The 19,198-nt window shown below is 37.3% G+C and overlaps 4 protein-coding genes across 9 annotated transcripts in view; all 4 read left to right on the top strand.

The window, feature by feature from the left end:
• LOC139974128 (uncharacterized) overlaps positions 1 to 19,198 on the top strand; it is a 99,854-nt gene that overhangs the window by 55,000 nt on the left and 25,656 nt on the right. The window lies entirely within an intron of this gene.
• LOC139974127 (uncharacterized) lies at positions 83 to 10,353 on the top strand. 2 transcript variants are annotated; one of them, XM_071981064.1, is made up of 4 exons: positions 83 to 1,914; positions 6,335 to 8,493; positions 9,082 to 9,240; positions 10,030 to 10,353. In XM_071981064.1, exons 2-4 carry the CDS (start codon positions 6,358 to 6,360, stop codon positions 10,288 to 10,290), a joined length of 2,556 nt encoding a protein of 851 aa, XP_071837165.1. In that variant the 5' UTR covers positions 83 to 1,914; positions 6,335 to 6,357; the 3' UTR covers positions 10,291 to 10,353. The 2 variants fall into 2 exon arrangements, with proteins under 2 accessions (XP_071837165.1, XP_071837163.1); XM_071981062.1 differs by lacking the exon at positions 83 to 1,914 and adding an exon at positions 1,922 to 2,205 and having other exon boundaries at positions 6,337 to 8,493.
• LOC139974129 (uncharacterized) overlaps positions 1,770 to 19,198 on the top strand; it is a 28,256-nt gene continuing 10,827 nt past the window's right edge. Inside the window, exons 1-3 of one of the 3 annotated variants that reach the window (XM_071981070.1) lie at positions 1,770 to 1,822; positions 15,021 to 15,064; positions 18,139 to 18,554. In XM_071981070.1, the coding sequence (XP_071837171.1) occupies positions 18,160 to 18,554 (395 nt within the window). In that variant the 5' untranslated portion in view covers positions 1,770 to 1,822; positions 15,021 to 15,064; positions 18,139 to 18,159. Of the gene's footprint in view, positions 1,823 to 12,165; positions 15,358 to 15,535; positions 15,624 to 18,138; positions 18,555 to 19,198 lie in introns of those variants that run through there. The other 2 variants (XM_071981069.1, XM_071981068.1) reach the window with 2 other exon arrangements.
• The window catches only part of LOC139974124 (uncharacterized), a 49,872-nt gene continuing 41,854 nt past the window's right edge, over positions 11,181 to 19,198 (top strand). The window contains exon 1 of the mRNA XM_071981055.1: positions 11,181 to 12,153. The gene's annotated coding sequence lies outside the window, so the exon portion shown is untranslated. The remainder of the gene's footprint in view (positions 12,154 to 19,198) is intronic.

Below are 19,198 nucleotides of genomic sequence, written 5' to 3'. Positions count from 1 at the left end.
TCTGACCTTCTTCAAAGATGTCCACTCTATATGCGAAACTTACTATCTCTTCCCAGCGGGTAATATTACCCTCTTAGCGAAGAAAAATTAATGAAAAGGAGGTTAAGGACTTTGTTAGCATAAGTGTGCTCATTGGATGAAACGTTATGTCATACATGATTAGAAAAGTGTGTCCACGCATTCCCACAAGAGTGGAAAAGTGTGTCAACGCATTTCCATAATAGTAGAAAAGTGTGTCCACGCATTCCCACAAGAGTGGAAAAGTGTTCACGCATTCCCATAAAGGTGGATAAGTGTCCACCCATTCCCAACAACATCCAAGAGCGTGGAGAGTCATGCTGGATCCCAGTGACAATAAGGTTTCCTGTTTAAAGTCTTCATTTTCCTTAAGCATGTTATGAAAGGAGAATACAGTACTTTTTTATACTGTCAATCCCATGGGCACGTAATCTGAAAGCAGAACCGGGGAAAAGAGCCCCCTGAACCACCCTCTCGTCGGACCTGACAACACCTTAACCTACTCCCTCACCATAGTTATTCAATTAACGTTACTATCTTTGACAAATGGTAGTACATGAAAAAGGTCGGGTCTTCAAAAAGTAGCAAGATAAATAACATATTTCTTTTTAAGGTTTGTTAATGAATGATGTCTCTGTTCGCGGTACTATAACAGCACTAATTGAGCCTACTGAATTCAGTGGCAATATTTCAATAAAAATCGCATGAATTACTTGGTAATTTGATGAAAAATTCGATATCACGCTTGTTGTAACTGACACCTTTTCTAGTTTTATTATTATTTGTTATTCTCTATGGCTACTTCAAAACTGCACAGGAAAGAAGCAACCGGGAATTGAAAACAATTATACTCCTCGATACACACAACAATGAGCTCAACAGAGATCTCTCTTTTATGAGTTTTACAAGTTCAGCCCCAGAGACAGAGACAACGATGCTTTAAAATGATAAATGTGCCGATCAATACCGCGCAAATGGAAAGCCATTTTAACATTTATTTAATAATTACTGATATCTCTAATTTATTTTCGGATATCTCGAACTCATTTCCATTTGCATAAGATCTTCAACATAAAAAAATACCAACTACCTAGCTAGTCAGTATATAAGTTGGAGCGCAGCATAAACAAATGCTGAATAATTCGAGCACTATGATGTTGGACCACAATCACAGAAGTCCATGTAACATCCAATGCGAACGCACCAATTGGCTAGTAGAAGCATTTATACATGAAAATATGTACAACTGCGTCTGGTTACGCCTAGTGCTAAAAGCTAATTTTGAACATTGTTGTGTTGACCAGTGGTTTAAACTCACAGAAAGTTGCCACCACGACTCATATATGTGCAATTGCACACTACGAGTACACAACAACAACAAATCCCCACTACGAGTATACAACACTCATAATAAGTAACATGATAAACAAAACAAGATATCATGTAGCTAACCAGAGCATATGATAGTATACAGGAGTTGTTCATAGGGTAGTTCCGTGGTAGCTATATATAGTAGTAATGACGCATTTGTAAGGCCGGTTTCAATCGAATATTTTTTCGCCATCGATAAATGTAACTGAAGTATTTGTGTTACTAACAACTTCCGCGCACGATATATTTATACAAGGTGTTGTTCACATTTTATTATGGTGTTGTTTACTCACAGTGTATGAACTAGTCTAAAGGTAAAATATGAATCTGTGTTGGCAATATAATCGTGTGGGTTCACACTCAACGTTTTTAGTTAACCAAAAAGCCTCGATAAGTAATGACTTCTAACTGGAAACCGTGCACCATCACATTTGATGAAAAATTGTTAAGGTTACCAAAACTTGTGTTTTGATTACTAATTGGAACCGATCAACCAAGTGAATATTCTGGAATAATCTGTTACAAGGTATATTCTTTTCTGGCAGTCATATTGCGGGATTCTACAAATTTCTTTTGGAAACTAACATATCTAGCTTTTGTATTTCTTTTGTACCGGAAAACTATCAAAATTAAAGTTTCTATGTATATACTTAGCAAAGCATGTTAGCTAAAGAATAAAGATCAACTCTCCAGATAACTTCCATTTCACGACCGGTTTCGTTTTTTGGGGACTCATCAGACGAAAGTAGGAATCAAACCCCCGGTTCTTGTGTCACAGAAAGAAGTCGGTATTACTCGACCTCAGTGATTCTACTGGTATGTGAATGCGTATAAACTGGCTTTGTATAATAGTGTTCAGAGTGCACCCTTGTGCTTTGAATCTGACATTGAACACATACTTACCACTTTTTGCAGGCAAACTAAGACGTCATTATGATTTATTTCTGGAGCGTTGATATTTGTTAATTTAATATATATCTGTTTTACAGTGGCGTTACCAGAATATTTCACCTGGGGGCTGAGGGGGGGGGGGCAAACAATTCGAGTGGAATTCGAGTTTGGTAGAATGAGTGATTATTTTAAGTACTTTCAATATGCCCCAATCTCAAACACTTGAAACGACATGGTAACGGTAATATTAATGTTTCTTTGCCCAAATTGAACAGTTTATTCCTGAGTTCCATCCGCTAACTTGTTGAATGGAGAGGGGAGGGTGGGTTAATGACAAACACCTTTCATTAACGGTAATTAGAGGGGAAAAAATAAAATTAGGATGAGTTAGATGTATTAACAGAACGCTTATAACTAATATTAAGTATATATCAACAACCACGCATGGAACAACTTTATGTGTAACGTAACAACTAAAAACGTAAAATGGCGTCGTTCGGCAATACCCAGCCCCTTGAGGGCAATGCCAAACGGAGGTCAATGTAAAAACTAAGAGATCTTTTCATAAACAACATATCTACTTATATCCAGTGAAAGTGAAACCATAATGACGCCATACTGTCGGCAAAGATCATATGTTTTGAAGGCTCATATGAGCCTCGGTTGTCAACAATTAAAAGTACTGGATGGACTTTCTTTTGATGCAACACTCTCATGCATGAAGTGTGTCATCCATCTAACAAACAACTGTGAGTTAATCCAACCGGTTTTGGATGTGACACCAATTGATCCCAGGGGGCTTCCTGGCATCAGCAACGCATTCATGTTGACTCTTTTGAAGACAAACATTGGCGGAATGTAGTTCCCAGTGGCGCTCACATACCAATACCGTGGTCATCTCGCCCTTCTCCCCGCTCACAATTTTTCCAACCTGTTTCTTTCCATTTTTCTGCAAATATCTTCTGAGGTTTCTGAACGAATCATAGCCCCGTCCCATCACAGTCGGAATGTATAGCCTAGTGGTTAACGCCGGCGTCTCAAAGTCATGAGATCCCCGGTTCGATTCCCCGCCGACAGCAATGTGTGTCGTCTGGCAAGGGTGTTGTTCAATAACAACTTCCCGACATGGACGTTAAATGGATGTGTGCCGAGAGATTGGCTTCGGTCAGCTTGCGAGTCTATAAGCCTGCATGGCTTCTTTCGCGAGTTCCTGCTTGCGGGAAGATCACATATACATACATACATATAACACTTACCTATTATTTGCCTGTTTTCGAGATGAAGCAGAGATTTTGTCCGAATTGCGTGTTGGTTGTATTCATCGACCGAGTAGCTAGTGTGAAGTGTAAGATGAATAGCGCCGTCTACCATCAGTGACGAGTTATGACGGTGTTCGCCATTGCCCCGCGTTTGGGAATACCTCTCGCTCCCCTATTCCAACTACAAGTATGAACTTGATATATTTTAGAGAAAGGCAAAAGCGTAGCCAAGATTTGATCTAAGGGGAGGGGGTGGGCCGGAACTTTAGCGATCTGCATTGCCTCCAGGGGCCCGTCATAGGGCCCCTGGTGGGGTCCAGTGGCGAAGCCTCTGTAAGCTATACGATAAGGTGGACTTGAGAGGCTCCAGAGCTTCAAATTTAACCCAATCGGCTTTTATTTTAGCCATTAACAATTATATTTAAACGTTCAAATTACTGGATATGTTTAGCCTAAGTTTGATTCGATGGGTAGAATTATTCAAGTAGGTAAAAAAATATTCAAAATAGAAGCTAATACTAGGGTGAACTAGATAGTCAAATCCGTGGTACGAAACAAAAAATACACGGTGTGATACCAATTTGAAGTTTACAGCCTATAGCAGGGTTGCCAGTTTTTGTGTAACACAATCGGTTAAATTTAGAGAATTTACCGACCAAATCGAGTGAAGAAAGGCCGAAAACATGTGTGTGTGCGATTTCTGCCCCTTTTCGATATGGTGACTCTGTGTAGGCTGTCGGCACAGATACCTTATCACAAGTGTGAGGGACAAAAGGCTTTAATATACTGCTACGCCTATGAAATTTATTTTTAGTCATAAATGGGAATGATATATTCCAATTTCCACACTTCTGAAACTATGGGGGGGGGGGGATCCGCCTATTGCCCCCTGGTTACGCGCTCACGGTCACTACACACCTAGCTGATAATCCTGTGTGCTCTGTTCTCATACATAAATGTATCGTTCACACTTTGTCTACAAAATTCTATGTATTTCTTTATAATTGGATGATTTCTTTTTTTCAAAAATTTACCGAATCAAATGGAGAATTGAAATTTAAGTTAAAAAAGTCGAAAATGCTATAGAGATAGGATTTTGATAATTGGGCTCAGTTTGCGTCCTGGCGATGACAGAAAGTTATATAAATGATAGGATATTATTTAACTTGAGTCGCAAATGGCTATTCTTAATTTGCGATTTCCCGTCAATTACGGATTAACGTCAACCACCAGAGGTTGAGAGATATACATTTCAGAGTTCCTAGCATATTTTTTTGGACAATTCTGACGATCTTATGATTTATGCTGAACAAGAAATTGGCGATTGCAGTTAAGTATACGTGTAGCCTATACATTATCTGGGTTGTTGCAAAGAACAACTAGTATGTTACAAGTGAACATCAACATGTCCCAAATCGACGTTGATAAGTTGATATGTTAGATTTTAACGTGCTGATAATTTTCCTGACGTTCTCTCACCAAAGAAATGATTAGTGCCTACTACCAAAAGATATGGTAACCTTGTCCTCAACAATCGGGAAGACTAACACTCGAAACATTTTTAATACTTTTTAGCCAGCTGTTACCCTTCTAGAAAATTCAACAGTTCCTATACTGTCACAGGAAAAGAAAGTTGTCAACAAATCTCTTTGCACAATATCTTACACAAGTGTCCACTAAGTATTGCTCTTTATCTCCTCCACCCATTCCTCGCAACTCACATAGAACATGGCAAGGTCGTTGCCTTAAACCACCTCATCTAGCTAGGCAAACTTTCTTGTGTTCTTCAATTAATGAATTGTGGTATAACAGTTCCCAAACTAGAAATCCCAGTCTCCGTAAGGCATCTCGGACACAGAATGTATGGAGGGACATATTCTTGGTATGTCAAGTATCACACTCTTTATAAACCATGTTAGCTCATGTGACATTTTGTTTTCTGATAAAATATCCAAAAGACACTAGTCTGAACAGATCCCTGCTCTGAAGTTCTGAGCATATTTTAAAACGTAACTAAATACATGTTGTATACAACCTTTGTGATTGTTTACGTGCCCGAATGATACAGCTAATACCCTGAAATGAAAATGAGATTGGGAAACTTTCCTGAGGTACGCTTTGGAGAAGCCTATAGGGCGATAAGTATGGTGAATACCTTCTTGCAGACTGTATCAATGTACTGTCCTGACTGTTTTAGAGCAGGTCATAGGTGTTACGAACTTGCCACAAGTCTTCAAAGGAGGCAAACATTCAAATTAATCATTAAATAACGTTGAATAACGATAATAATATATGCAATCGAAAGAGGGAACGACTACAGCGGGAGTTTGATGAAATATGTTTCCAGTGCATTAAGAGAGTAATACAGCAATAAGAGAGAAAATAGTAAAGTTTCAAAACGACCGCTTCTGAAAAGATAACCGCATTCCCTAAATAAGTGTTACTCATTGTAATCACAACATTCACTGTGCGCAACTTGGGGTAAATTTATCAAATATTAAGAGAGGAGTGGTAATCTGTTGTGAATTTCAAAAATGCCTTCTTATGACCTCAAATGACCGTGAAAATGCCCGCGAACATTTAATTCAGAAATGCCTCCTTTAAACTGCAGTGCACTTTCACCAAATTCAAAATTCTATGATGCTAACGATAAGCGAATGAGAACATTTAAGCACTGCGGAAACTGTATTCCTGGCACCCTTGTTGCCAATTATTGAGTGGCCATTCTGGCCAGTGACCCTTCCTAAGTGTGTGGTAACATTTGGAAATAATTACCAGCATATATTTTAATTTTCAGTGTACTCGAGACAAAAGTGCAATGGATGATCCAGAATGGTGGAAGAAAAATCCATGTCCGCAACACCCAGACTGGGGTCTCCATGATATCTCCGACCTTGACCATGCGAAACTGAAACTTCACATTGACCAAGATGAAAATGCTGAAAGGGAGATGCCAATCGAGGTGAATATCTATCGAGCCGCTCTCGAGTACCTAGACGGGAAAGGAACTCTATTTAATCGGTCGCGAGACAGTCCTACCGAGGCTCTAGATTTCTTACAGCAAGCCGAGGACATGGTCACTTCAGGCGAGTCGGAAGAAGCGATAACTGGATACGGCGTAGTTATTAACACATTTCGCATGTGGTTACGACCTGATTCGTCGGTTGAGGCAACGTTGAAGGAGTTGGAAGAAAAGAAAACACAATTCCCTCAGTACGTCGCTTACGTGACTATTGTTCATGCATATATACTTTCACGGTTAGGGCCAAGATGGAGAAAAAAAGCCATAAGTTTGTATGAAGATGCACTACGTGATTTCCCTGAAAAACCCCAATGGTTATTTGGTTTAGCACTGATGATTGGAAGGGAGGCCCGTCAACAGCGTGGAGTTAGAGGTTGGAGTTGTCCTTTACCTGAAGATATTAGGGATCTTTTTGAGAAGGAAAAAGATAACTTGGAGCAAGTGTTAACGATCGATTCACAATACCATCTTGCAAGAGCATATTATGGTCAAATATTGTTTAACTTGAACAGTGATTCTCGTGAACAAGCAGAACGTGAAATTGAAAAGGCTTTACATTCGGATCCTACAAATAGCAAAATCCGTATTTTAGCAGCTAAATTCTATAAGCTAAATGCCCCATTTCCAAAAGCAAAAAATATGTTGAAGGAACTGATCAAAGACGTAAACCTTGCAGAGGTTCATTCTCAGTTAGGTTTTCTCTACCGTTCTCAATCATATGAAAAAGCCCCGATGGAGAATCGTTTCGTGTTTTATCGAAAGGCACTGAAATGTTTTAAGAGAGCACAGAAGTTAGATTGTTGTCATTATCCTGCTTTAATAGGAATTGGTGAAATGCAGGCAAACTTGGGTAATACTCATGAAGCACGTAAGATATTCGACGATCTGTTTATGAGTGATTTTAAAGACAAGCCTCATCAAGAATCCAACGAGTACAGAGCTCTTAAATCAGCTATCAAGCTTAAGATCTTTTCGTCTCTTGAACACAGTACTTTCTCTCACAGGATCATTCAACTTGCCGTTGGCTTAACAGCTGATGGCGATCATATCATAACAGTCCCGCCTTCCTCTCTCGATAAGACTAACCATCGATGTCTTACTACTTTAGCGAAATATAGCACGCGAAGTGGTGGAGATTCAAACGTGACTTGTCAAGCAAAACTTAAGTTTGCGAACGCAAATATGTTGCTAGGGAAAATTGATGAAGCACAAACAGAATATGAAAAGTTGTATGACGACAGTACCTCTAAAGGTGAACCTCCACAAGTCGAGGTAATTTTTGGTCGAGGAAAGTGCTATTTGAGAAGTGGAATTCAGTCAAATGGAAGTGATTGCGAAGCATGGGCAACTGTCATCCAAATGGCAGAAGAGTTAAATGCCAGAAATTCAAGCATCCTCTCGGATGAATTATATGCAGATGTTTATTTGGCTAAGGCAAAGTTTATCACTGGAGGTGAATCTGCGGAACTACTAAAGCGGGCAATTCAAAAGGACAGCCTAGAGGCGTGTTATATGTACATATCTCGGCAAGAACTGCAAGAAAACTTCTTCAACGACATCAACATCCCTGAAACACTAGAGGAGGTCAAGAGGGTTTGCAGCGTTGGAAAACCATTGCACACTAAGTTCACTGTTAAACTTGTTAATGGTTCGAGATTTGTCCATAACTTGACAGCTAAGAAAAACTTTATTCAAACAGCAGTTGACAGAGTAGTCAACTATGACATTAACATTACACAAGCCATAGAATACCCGAGACTCCAAACAGTTCTGGCCCATCTGAGAGATTTACGCGAATGCCGTATGAAGTATGAACTGGAACTCCGTCGAAGTAGAGAAAACAACAAGTGGGGAAAAGAGTATGAGAAAAGATTCTTTGATGTTGTAAAACATGTGCAGTCACTTCTAGATAAGTGCATATCAGCATGTCAGGTAAGGCTGATTACAGTAACTGAGCATAAAGGCTTTAGACCAGAAGTAAGATCAGTTTTTCGCAAAAGAAACCTACTCAGTCTGCAATGTTTGCATTAATCCTAATGGGAGCAGAACAGGGCGGACTGTGTCTTAAAACCGGAGCGGGCATTTTCCACCTCGACCGGCACTCATTGATATGCTACTTACATAGTGATGGCCGTCCTGGGGAGGGGTCTAAGGGGAGGGGGTGTCCCCCTCGCCCTTGTGATTTTTTTGAAGTTAAGGTATGCACAATGGTGCTATATTTCTCAATTTATAGGTTACTATAATCCTTTAAAAATGACTCAAAAATAATTTTCCAGAAGCAACACTTGATTAAACTGAGGAAAATTAAAAACGTAAACAAAAAAGACAAAATATATATTTTAAGACTGGGTTTTATTTAGTTTCACAAGCATTTTGTGACAGCATGCTTGACGAAAACCTAAATAAAATCCATTAACACGGACGGTAGGGAGGGAGAGAGGGAGGGATCAGCTACAGTGATTCTACTGGTGTGGATGTGAATTATATGCTTTCTATTTTTGTTTTTAACTATACTGACAGGGCCTCGTGGTGACTAATCCACCTCGAAATTCGTCGTTTAAAGTAGTATTTGACTGCACAGACGGGAAAGTCGATAAGAAACAGTGTACTGAGGACCTGAAACCATGGGCAAGAAAGCAAGTCAAATTGCCCGAATACCTACTGGGGGAGATCGCTAAGGTACTTTAATACTAACTTGAAAACTCAGATTACATTTTTTACGTGAAGGAAGTTTTAGTAAATGTCAACTGCAGAAGTGCACTGAAACATATAGGCATTTGTATTTGGTATTACACAGAGCTTTGCAATGACAAAACAATACTTTATGTTATTTCTTCGGTGATATCCGTAACTAAAGATGGCGATTGTGTGGGTGTCTGTGTTTGCTTCAAGATACGATATCTCCAAATTGAAAACGTGAAAAATTGTGATGCGCAGTACACGCATGCACGATACAATATAGACTAAGCATACTGTTTCCTTTTGAATGTAAATCAAAATTAGAAACCACTATTTCTTGAAATGTGAAAACCATGTAAACACAATCTCAAGAGGAAGATGTCATAATAGATCCCATATTTTGAATGTGGATGTATCACATCGAGTACGAACTTGGTATTCTGATGTCAAATATTAAAAGAAAGAAGCATGACATTTGCTTACAAAGGTGACAGTTCATATGAAGTCACCCGATGTCAGATTTAAATAAACAGTTAAAACACAATGTCTCTCCTGGAGGGACGCTTTGATCAATCTCATATTTGGTATTTTGATATTCTAAATATTAACAGAACTTGGAAGCATGGCATTTGAATGTGTAGAGAATAAGGCCAAGACTCCGCACTGCAAGTCCCAAATCGTTGAAAACGTTGTCTTCTCAGGAATATTATAAGGTACTGAAATGCTTCAATAATTTGACAGCATATGACAGAGTTATATTGAGACAGTCCATTTTATTTTTTATTTTAGATTCAACCAATGTACGACAAGAAAAATATGTGGCTGAGGGCAATTCAGGAATTAGGAAACTGGCATAAGCACAGTAACGCACGTTGCGACATAGGGGAGACATTTATCATCAAAGTCGATTCGGATCCGAAATTTGCTACTCTAAAAACTGACGACATTGTCAAAGACAGCTGCAAAGGTGTGGTGAGTCTGGTAGTGGATTTACTTAAAACTTGTTGCGAGAAGTCCTCGGAAGCTGCAGCAGTTGCTGGAGCTCCATAGGTTATCCGGAAAGCAGTACAACGTGTTTGCAACATAACATATTTCCCGTGTATATATATATATATATATATATATATATATATATATATACAAATTGAATGTGTAGCAAGTGGTAAGACAGATATACAGTTAATCAATAAAGAATAACACACCAGTGTGATTTTCTTTATTGATTTACTTTATATATATATATATATATATATATATATATATATATATATATATATATATATATGTATATATATATATATATGTATATATATATATATACGTATATATATATATATATATATATATATATATATATATATATATATATATATATATATATAGCATTACTTTACTACATTAACGTAAGAGCCGACTGAAATGTGATACATTAATATATTATTCCAGTGAAGCATTGTAAAGTAATAATCTCTAATTGAATATTTCAATGTTGGAAGAAAAACACTTTTGTCAGTAACAACCATATATATATATATATATATATATATATATATATATATATATATATATATATATATATATATATATATATATATATATATATATATATAGGCTATATATAGGCTATATATAGGCTATATATAGGCTATATATATATATATATTTATATATATATATTTATATATATATATATATATATATATTTATATATATATATATATATATATATATATATATATATATAAATATATATATATATATATATATATTTATATATATATATATATATATATATATTTATATATATATAGTCACACATATTTACGATCTCAATAATAACTTTACTTTGTCCTGACATTTTCATCATTTAACAATATCCACATAATCACTAATCAGACACTTATTGACCATTTCTTTTAATATAACTAGTATAAATAATAGTATTCTAATTTCTTGCAGCAAAGCACCCTCATAAGCCACACATCCCACCTCCACCCCTACCACACCTACTAGTCCATAATAATGGTGTTGCAAGACATTTAAGATTGGGGGAACATAAATATGAGAGCCACTTTGGGAGAGGGGGCGCAGAATAATAGTAATTTGAGTACGGTCAATTAGGGGAGCCGCCATAAGACCCCTGATGGGTCTCAAGAGATAAAAGCCTCAGAACCTTTGCTGTTTCCAGAACTTCGTGGTCATCTTCAAATCAAGAGCGTTTGTATACACGTAAGGAGTTGTGCACCTTCCTGCCTACTGCATTTGACAATGACAAATTCCATTTGGGGCACCAAGCGAAGGGAGCAAGGAAAACTGTTTTGCCTGAGGGGGGTGGTGGTAGGGCTTGGTCTTGCTATTGTTATCCCTTCACATCATATCACTTTTCCCCCCATTTTTCACATAATTGAAAAATATTAAAAGTTTGATGCGTTTTGAATAATAATATCACTGCACAATGTCCTTTAGAATGTGTTTTGTCATGTAGTAGCATATAAAGCCGGTGACAATACCATTTACTTAAATTCGGATTTATTTCATTTAGCCATAGTACATTAGAAACGTATGCTTTATTGCGCTTAATGCGTATAGTTACACGATGACAGGCAGTTCATTGTATTTTCTGTCTACTTACGAAACTAGGTTTTCTCGTATTCTATATATATCACAACAATGACGTCACTATATATATGAGGAACAGCGCAGTGGATTGGAATGGTTATCATAAAAATCTCTTCACTTTAAATGGACTGTCATACACACTTCAATTAGGTTTTCATTCATTACGAACACTGATTAAACATAATAGTATATACTCTGTTATTTGAAATGTCATCGGAAATGGTGATAACAGACGGAGAACTTGGTGTGATGAAAGACCCGAAAGCTAAGAATGGTCTGTTTACAAGCAGAAAGGTATGTACGGTACTATGCCTGCACCAGGCACTGCTTAAATTGTAACTGCGTAATATAACATATAGGCCTACAATCGGAGTCTATGTATATAGCCACACCTACTTTATTACAAATTGTCTATTTTGTCTAATTTATGGATGTACATATGTTATTATGTAATCGGAGTTACGTATCAATTGAGCTAGGAAGTTAGTACTAATGTTTAGGCTACTAATTAGAAGAAATACCTTACATAGCCCTACGCTATTGTGTATTGCCGATGATGTAAACAATTCCGTAGTTAGTTAAAGCAGCATTTTGCGTTGGGTCGCTTTTTTCCACTTTTTTAATATGTGCATCGATTTTTTCACATGTAGCAATCATAAAACAGCAATCTAAGATACCATCCAAGTTTCACCCTGCCAAGAGCGTTAATTAGCGAGTAATTAACGATTTATGTCGATAAATGAGAAGAGTGTCCTCGACAAATTTCACAGTTAAAATTAATCGCATACAATTCCGCCAAACCCACTAGTTTGAATTCAACCAATCAGAGATGCAGGTTTAGTTATGAGCCGTTGCTAAAAATAGATTCAAGACTTCGCGTTGGTTGTACCAGGGAGTTGTTATGCAACTCCCTGGTACAACTGCCATATAGACTGTACACAAATCAAGCGTGGTGTTATATTACGTATCTGTCAATGACGTTCGTAGTGTTTAAATATTCATATTATGGGCGAGGTTTATTGGGTTCCCAACGGAAAATATCTTGGAGAACAACAAAGTTGAAAGTTGCAATTTTTTCGACTTTTATGCCACCATTTGAAGTAAAATATAAATAGATTAGCTAGTTATGTATGTCGTTATGGCAAAGTGGAATCAGTGAGGTTGAGAAAAATCATAGAAAAGGACGCAAAATGCTGCTTTAACACAGGCAACGGCATATAGGCAACAGTTTATTGAATGTGAGTTCGTATCTTAATGTTAAGTCGAGTGGCAGTCTCAATGACATCACAACATGCGTGCGGAGGAGGATGGGGGCGGGGGCGTGGTGGTGTAAAGACCGGAGTGTACTAGGAGGATAAGTAGCATAACTCTCTGTGCAAGTGCGTACCCTGTTAAGGGTGCTTCAGCACTCAAAAGTACAGTGTAACACAATAGGCGACATCGTGCATACTGCTGTGAATATAACTGGTACCATGCCACCTCCCCACCCCCAGCCTCCCCCTTGCTGTAAATATTATTGATGCAATGCTACCACATGTCAATTCGTAATTCATAAGTAATTCATAAGGGTAAATGGCAAATGTTTGCAAAATGTTATTACATGAAATAACCTAATGTCAGCAACGGACCATATGATCCGTATAGGACTTATGACGAAGTCACTTGAATATTTCAAACTGCATCATCAAACAACAGCAAAATAATTGACGTATTTTTTTAACGGTGTAGATATAAATTAATATACCCTCATGTATATGCTCATTTCAATGTAACGACAAGTTACCAGTAAACTACGTTCCATGTAGCTGTGAGTCTTACCTATATACAATAACTTGGGTAATGATGAACACAGCGTTTACTCACATATTTTGTCTATTGACTTAAAAATTTTAGTCATTTCACAGATGAGAGAAGTAACCCAGATGTGTTATTCTTGTATTATCACCTAACTAACGAGTTCAGCACCAGAGACAGAGACAACGATGCTTTAAATGATAACTGTGCCGATCAATACCGCGCAAATGGAAAGCCATTTTAACATTTATTCAATAATTACAGATATCTCGAATTCATTTTCGGATATCTCGAACTCATTTCCAGATATCTCGAATTCGTTTCAAGATATTAATATTTAAAACGTATTTGAGATATCAGAAATTGACTTCGAGATATTAAGAATTCGATTTAGAGATATCCAAAATGTACGGTAAGTAGAGATATCAAGACTTCGCACAATGGTTGCAAGTTGTGGTATACACTAAATTGATAGCAAACATGATACCCCTATCAAATAGTACATTGCGAAGCAACAGTTTTGTCCAAGCTGATTTCCGAATCCGCCACTATGTGTTTTAACCCATATTGTTACTGTCACATGTGAGTAAATATCATCAACTTTTAAGCTGTAGTGATATTTATGGTAATATTTGCATAAGATCTTCAATATAAAAAAATATATACAAAGTACGTAGCAAGACAGTATATAAGTTGGGGCGCAGTATAGACAAAATGCTGAATAAATCGAGCACTATGATGATGGACCACAATCCCAGAGGTCCATGTAACATTCAATAGTAACGCACCAATGAACGAGTGGAAACATGAAAATTTTTACAACTGCGTCTGGTTATTTCTATACGTCCAGTGTTAAAATCTAAATTTGAACATGGTCCTGTTGACCAGTGGTTCAAGCCATGTAGGTAAATATGTGCAATTGCCACTACGAGCACACAACACCCATAATAAGTAACATAAAAACCACAACAAGATATGATGTAGCTAACCAGAGCATACGATATTATACAGGAGTTGCTCAATAGGGTAGTTCCATGGTAGCTATAACTAGTAGTAATGACGCAGGTGTAAAGCCGGTTTCAATCCAATATTTGATCGCCGTCGATATATGTAAATGAACTATTTATGTTGCCAACAACTTTAACGAACGCACTATTTAAACAAGGCGTTGTCGATCAAAACTTATGATCGTGTTGTTTACTCACAGTGCATGAACTAGTCTAAAGGTTAAAATATGAATGTGTTGACAATATAATCGTGTTTTTTCACTATCAACGTGTTTAGTTTACTCTAAAAGCCTCGGCAGGTAATGACTTTTGAATGGAAACCGTGCACCATCACATTGTATTAAAATTATTACTAATTGGAACTGATAAACCAAGTGGATATTCTGGAATGTTCTGTTACAAAGGTATATTATTTTCTTGCAGTCATATTGCGGGATTTTACATATGACTTTTGAGAACTAACATGTCTAGCTTTTGTCTTTTTTGTTTCTACCGAAAACTATAAAAAAAAAAAAAGTTCCTATATTCTTAGCAGAGTATGCTAGCTAAAGAATACAGATCAACGCTCCAGACAACTTCCATTTCACGACCGGTTTCATCATTTTGGGACTCATCAGACGAAAGTAGGAATCCAACCCCGGATCTTGTGTTACGGAAAGAAGTCAGTATATATTACTCGACCGCATTGTTTATACTGGTATGTGGATGCGTATAAACTGGCTTTGTATATTATTTACAGAATGCTATCCTTGTGCTTTTGAATCTGACACTGAACACAGAATTATCCCTTTTTGTCGGCAAACTAAGCCGTAATTATGAGTTTTTCACGAGTGTTGATATTTGTTAATTTAATATATATATGTATCTGTTTTAAGGTGGCGTAACCAGATTTTTACACCTGGGGGCTGAGGGGGTAAACCAGTGGAAGGCAAGTTTCGCTCGAGACCAGTTCGATCATTTTAGGTATTTTCCAATATGCCCCAATCACAAACACTTGAAACGGCATGGTAACGGTAATATGAATGTTTAATAATAGTATCCAATAAGCGATGATTTCAGCCATGTGAAATTATATTTAAATGTTCAAATTACTGGATATGTTTAGCCTAATTTTGATTCGATGGGTAGAAATTATTCAAGTATGTAAAACGTTACTCAAAATAGAAGCTACTTCTAGGGTGGTCTAGCTATTCAAATCCGTGGTACTTCCGTAGCAACAACTACAAAACAAACAATATTGTGGTGACACAGTATGATACCAACTTGAAGTTTACAGCTTCTAACAGGGTTGCCAGTTTGTGTAACACAATCGGTTAAATTTAGAGAATTTACCGGCCAAATCGAGTGAAGAAAGGCCAAAAACATGTTTGTACGATTTCTGCCCCTGTATACGTAGCATAGGAATTTGTAGATTTTCATTCCTTTTTCGATATGGTGATTCTGTGTTGTCTGCCGGCGTAGATACATTTTCACAAGTGTGGGTGACAAAAGGCCTAAATATACAGCTATGCCTATGAAATATATTTTTAGTCATAAATGGGAATAAGATATTCCAATATCCACACTGCTGAAAATATGGGGAGGGGGATCCGCCCATTGCCCCCTGGTTACGCGCTAAATCCTGTGTGCTCTATCCTCATAAATAAATGTATCGTGCACACTTTGTCTATAAAAAGTCTATGTATTTCTTTATAATTGGATGATTTTTTTTAATTTACCGAATCAAACGGAGAATTGAAATTTAACTTAAAAAAGTCGAAAATGCTATAGAGATAGGATTTTGATAATTTGGCTCAGTTCGCGTCCTGGCGATGACAGAAAGCAAACTGAAAGGATAATATTTAACTTGAGACGCAATTGGCTATTCTTAGTATGAGAATTCCCGTCAATTACGGATTAACGTTAACCGCGAGAGGTTGAGAGATATACATTTCAGAGTTCCTAGCATATTTTTGGACAATTCTGACGATCTTATGATTTATGCTGAACAAGAAATTGGCGATTGCAGTTAAGTATACGTGTAGCCTATACATTATCTGGGTTGTTACAAGTGAACATCAACATGTCCCAATCGACGTTAATATGTTGATATGTTGATATGTTAGACTTTAACGTGCTGATGATTTTTCCTGACGAACTTTCACTCTAACAAATGATTAGTGCCTACTACCAAATACATATGGTACACTTGTCCTCAACAATCGGAAAACCTAACACTCGAAACATTTGTAATACTCTTCAGCCAGTTGCCACCCTTCTAGAAAATGCAACATTTCCTATTGTTACAGAAAAAGAAAGTAGACACAAATCTCTTTGCACAATATCTTACACAAGTGTCCACTAAGTATTGCTCTTTATCTCCTCCACCCATTCCTCGCAACTCACATAGAACATGGCAAGGTCGTTGCCTTAAACCACCTCATCTAGCTAGGCAAACTTTATTGTGTTCTTCAGTTAATGAATGTTATGTTGTTATGTTATGGTATGTTGTGTTATAACAGTTCCCAAACTAGAAATCCCAGTCTCCGTAAGGCATCTCGGACACAGAATGTATGGAGGGACATATTCTTGGTATGTCAAGTATCACACTCTTTATAAACCATGTTAGCTCATGTGACATTTTGTTTTCTGATAAAATATCCAAAAGACACTAGTCTGAACAGATCCCTGCTCTGAAGTTCTGAGCATATTTTAAAACGTAACTAAATACATGTTGTATACAACCTTTGTGATTGTTTACGTGCCCGAATGATACAGCTAATACCCTGAAATGAAAGTGAGATTGGTAAACTATCCTGAGGTACGCTTTGGAGAAGCCTATAGGGCGATAAGTATGGTGAAAACCTTCTTGCACACTATATCAATGTACTGTCCTGAGTGTTTTAGAGCAGGGCATGGGTATTACAAACTTGCCACAAGTCTTCAAAGGAGGCAAACATTCAAATTAATCATTTAATAACGTTGAATAACGATAATAATATATGCAATCGAAAGAGGGAACGAATAAAGCGGGAATTTGATGAAATATGTTTCCAGTGCATTAAGAGAGTAATAAAGCAATAAGAGAGAAAATAGTAAAGCTTCAAAACGACCGCTTCAGAAAAGATAACCGCATTCCCTAACAAGGTTTACTTATTGTAATCACAACATTCACTGTGCGCAACCTGGGGTAAATTAATCAAATATTGAGAGAGGAGTGGTAATGTGAATTTAATGTGAATTTCAAAAATGCCTTCTTATGACCTCAAATGCCCGCGAACATTTAATCCAGAAGTGCTTCCTATAAACTGCAGTGCACTTTCACCAAATCAAAATTCTATGATGCTAACGATAAGCGAATGAGAACATTTAGGCACTGCGGAAACTGCATTCCTGGCATCCTTGTTGCCAATTATTTAGTGGCCATTCTGGCCAGTGACCCTTCCTAAGTGTGTGGTAACATTTGGAAATAATTACCAGTATATATTTTAATTTTCAGTGTACTCGAGACAAAAGTGCAATGGATGATCCAGAATGGTGGAAGAAAAATCCAAGTCCGCAACACCCAGACTGGGGTCTCCAGGATATCTCCGACCTTGACCATGCGAAACTGAAACTTCACATTGACCAAGATGAAAATGCTGAAAGGGAGATGCCAATCGAGGTGAATATCTATCGAGCCGCTCTCGAGTACCTAGACGGGAAAGGAACTCTATTTAATCGGTCGCGAGACAGTCCTACCAAGGCTCTAGATTTCTTACAGCAAGCCGAGGACATGGTCACTTCAGGCGAGTCGGAAGAAGCGATAACTGGATACGGCGTAGTTATTAACACATTTCGCATGTGGTTACGACCTGATTCGTCGGTTGAGGCAACGTTGAAGGAGTTGGAAGAAAAGAAAACACAATTCCCTCAGTACGTCGCTTACGTGACTATTGTTCATGCATATATACTTTCACGGTTAGGGCCAAGATGGAGAAAAAATATGGAACGCGAAAAGGACCACAACATATGATGATGTAAATGATGATCTAATTTTATACGATCATGTACTAAAAACTTACGATCATGTACTAAACATATACGATGATGTACTAAAAAACTAAGATGTACATCAAAACACATACGATGATGTACTAAAAAACTAAGATGTACATCAAAACATATACGATGATGTACTAAAAAACTAAGATGTACATCAAAACATATACGATGATGTACTAAAAACGTAAGATGTACATCAAAACATATACGATCATGTACTGAAAACTTGTGATGATGATGAAAAAGCGGAAGTTACAAAAAAGTGGCGTATGAATATCCATTTTTGTCGTTTGAATACGCGTATGAATATTCATATATGGGGCGGTGCTTATATTGGATGAATACACGGGGTCGCTATTATTTTGCTCCCTGGTACGAAGGTTAGTCGCAACGTACGTAGTCATATACTTTCGTTGAAATAATAATACATGTAATGTTAGGGATAGCCTAGCTTAAGTATGTGTATAGGCCTGCCTTACTTAGCCTACGCGGGATTTTTAAAATAAAACAATATA

Source organism: Apostichopus japonicus, chromosome 9 (genome assembly GCF_037975245.1).
Source record: "Apostichopus japonicus isolate 1M-3 chromosome 9, ASM3797524v1, whole genome shotgun sequence".
Taxonomy (NCBI): domain Eukaryota; kingdom Metazoa; phylum Echinodermata; class Holothuroidea; order Aspidochirotida; family Stichopodidae; genus Apostichopus; species Apostichopus japonicus.
The sequence above is the reverse complement of the archived record's forward strand: the minus strand, read 5'-3'. Positions and strand labels throughout refer to the sequence as shown.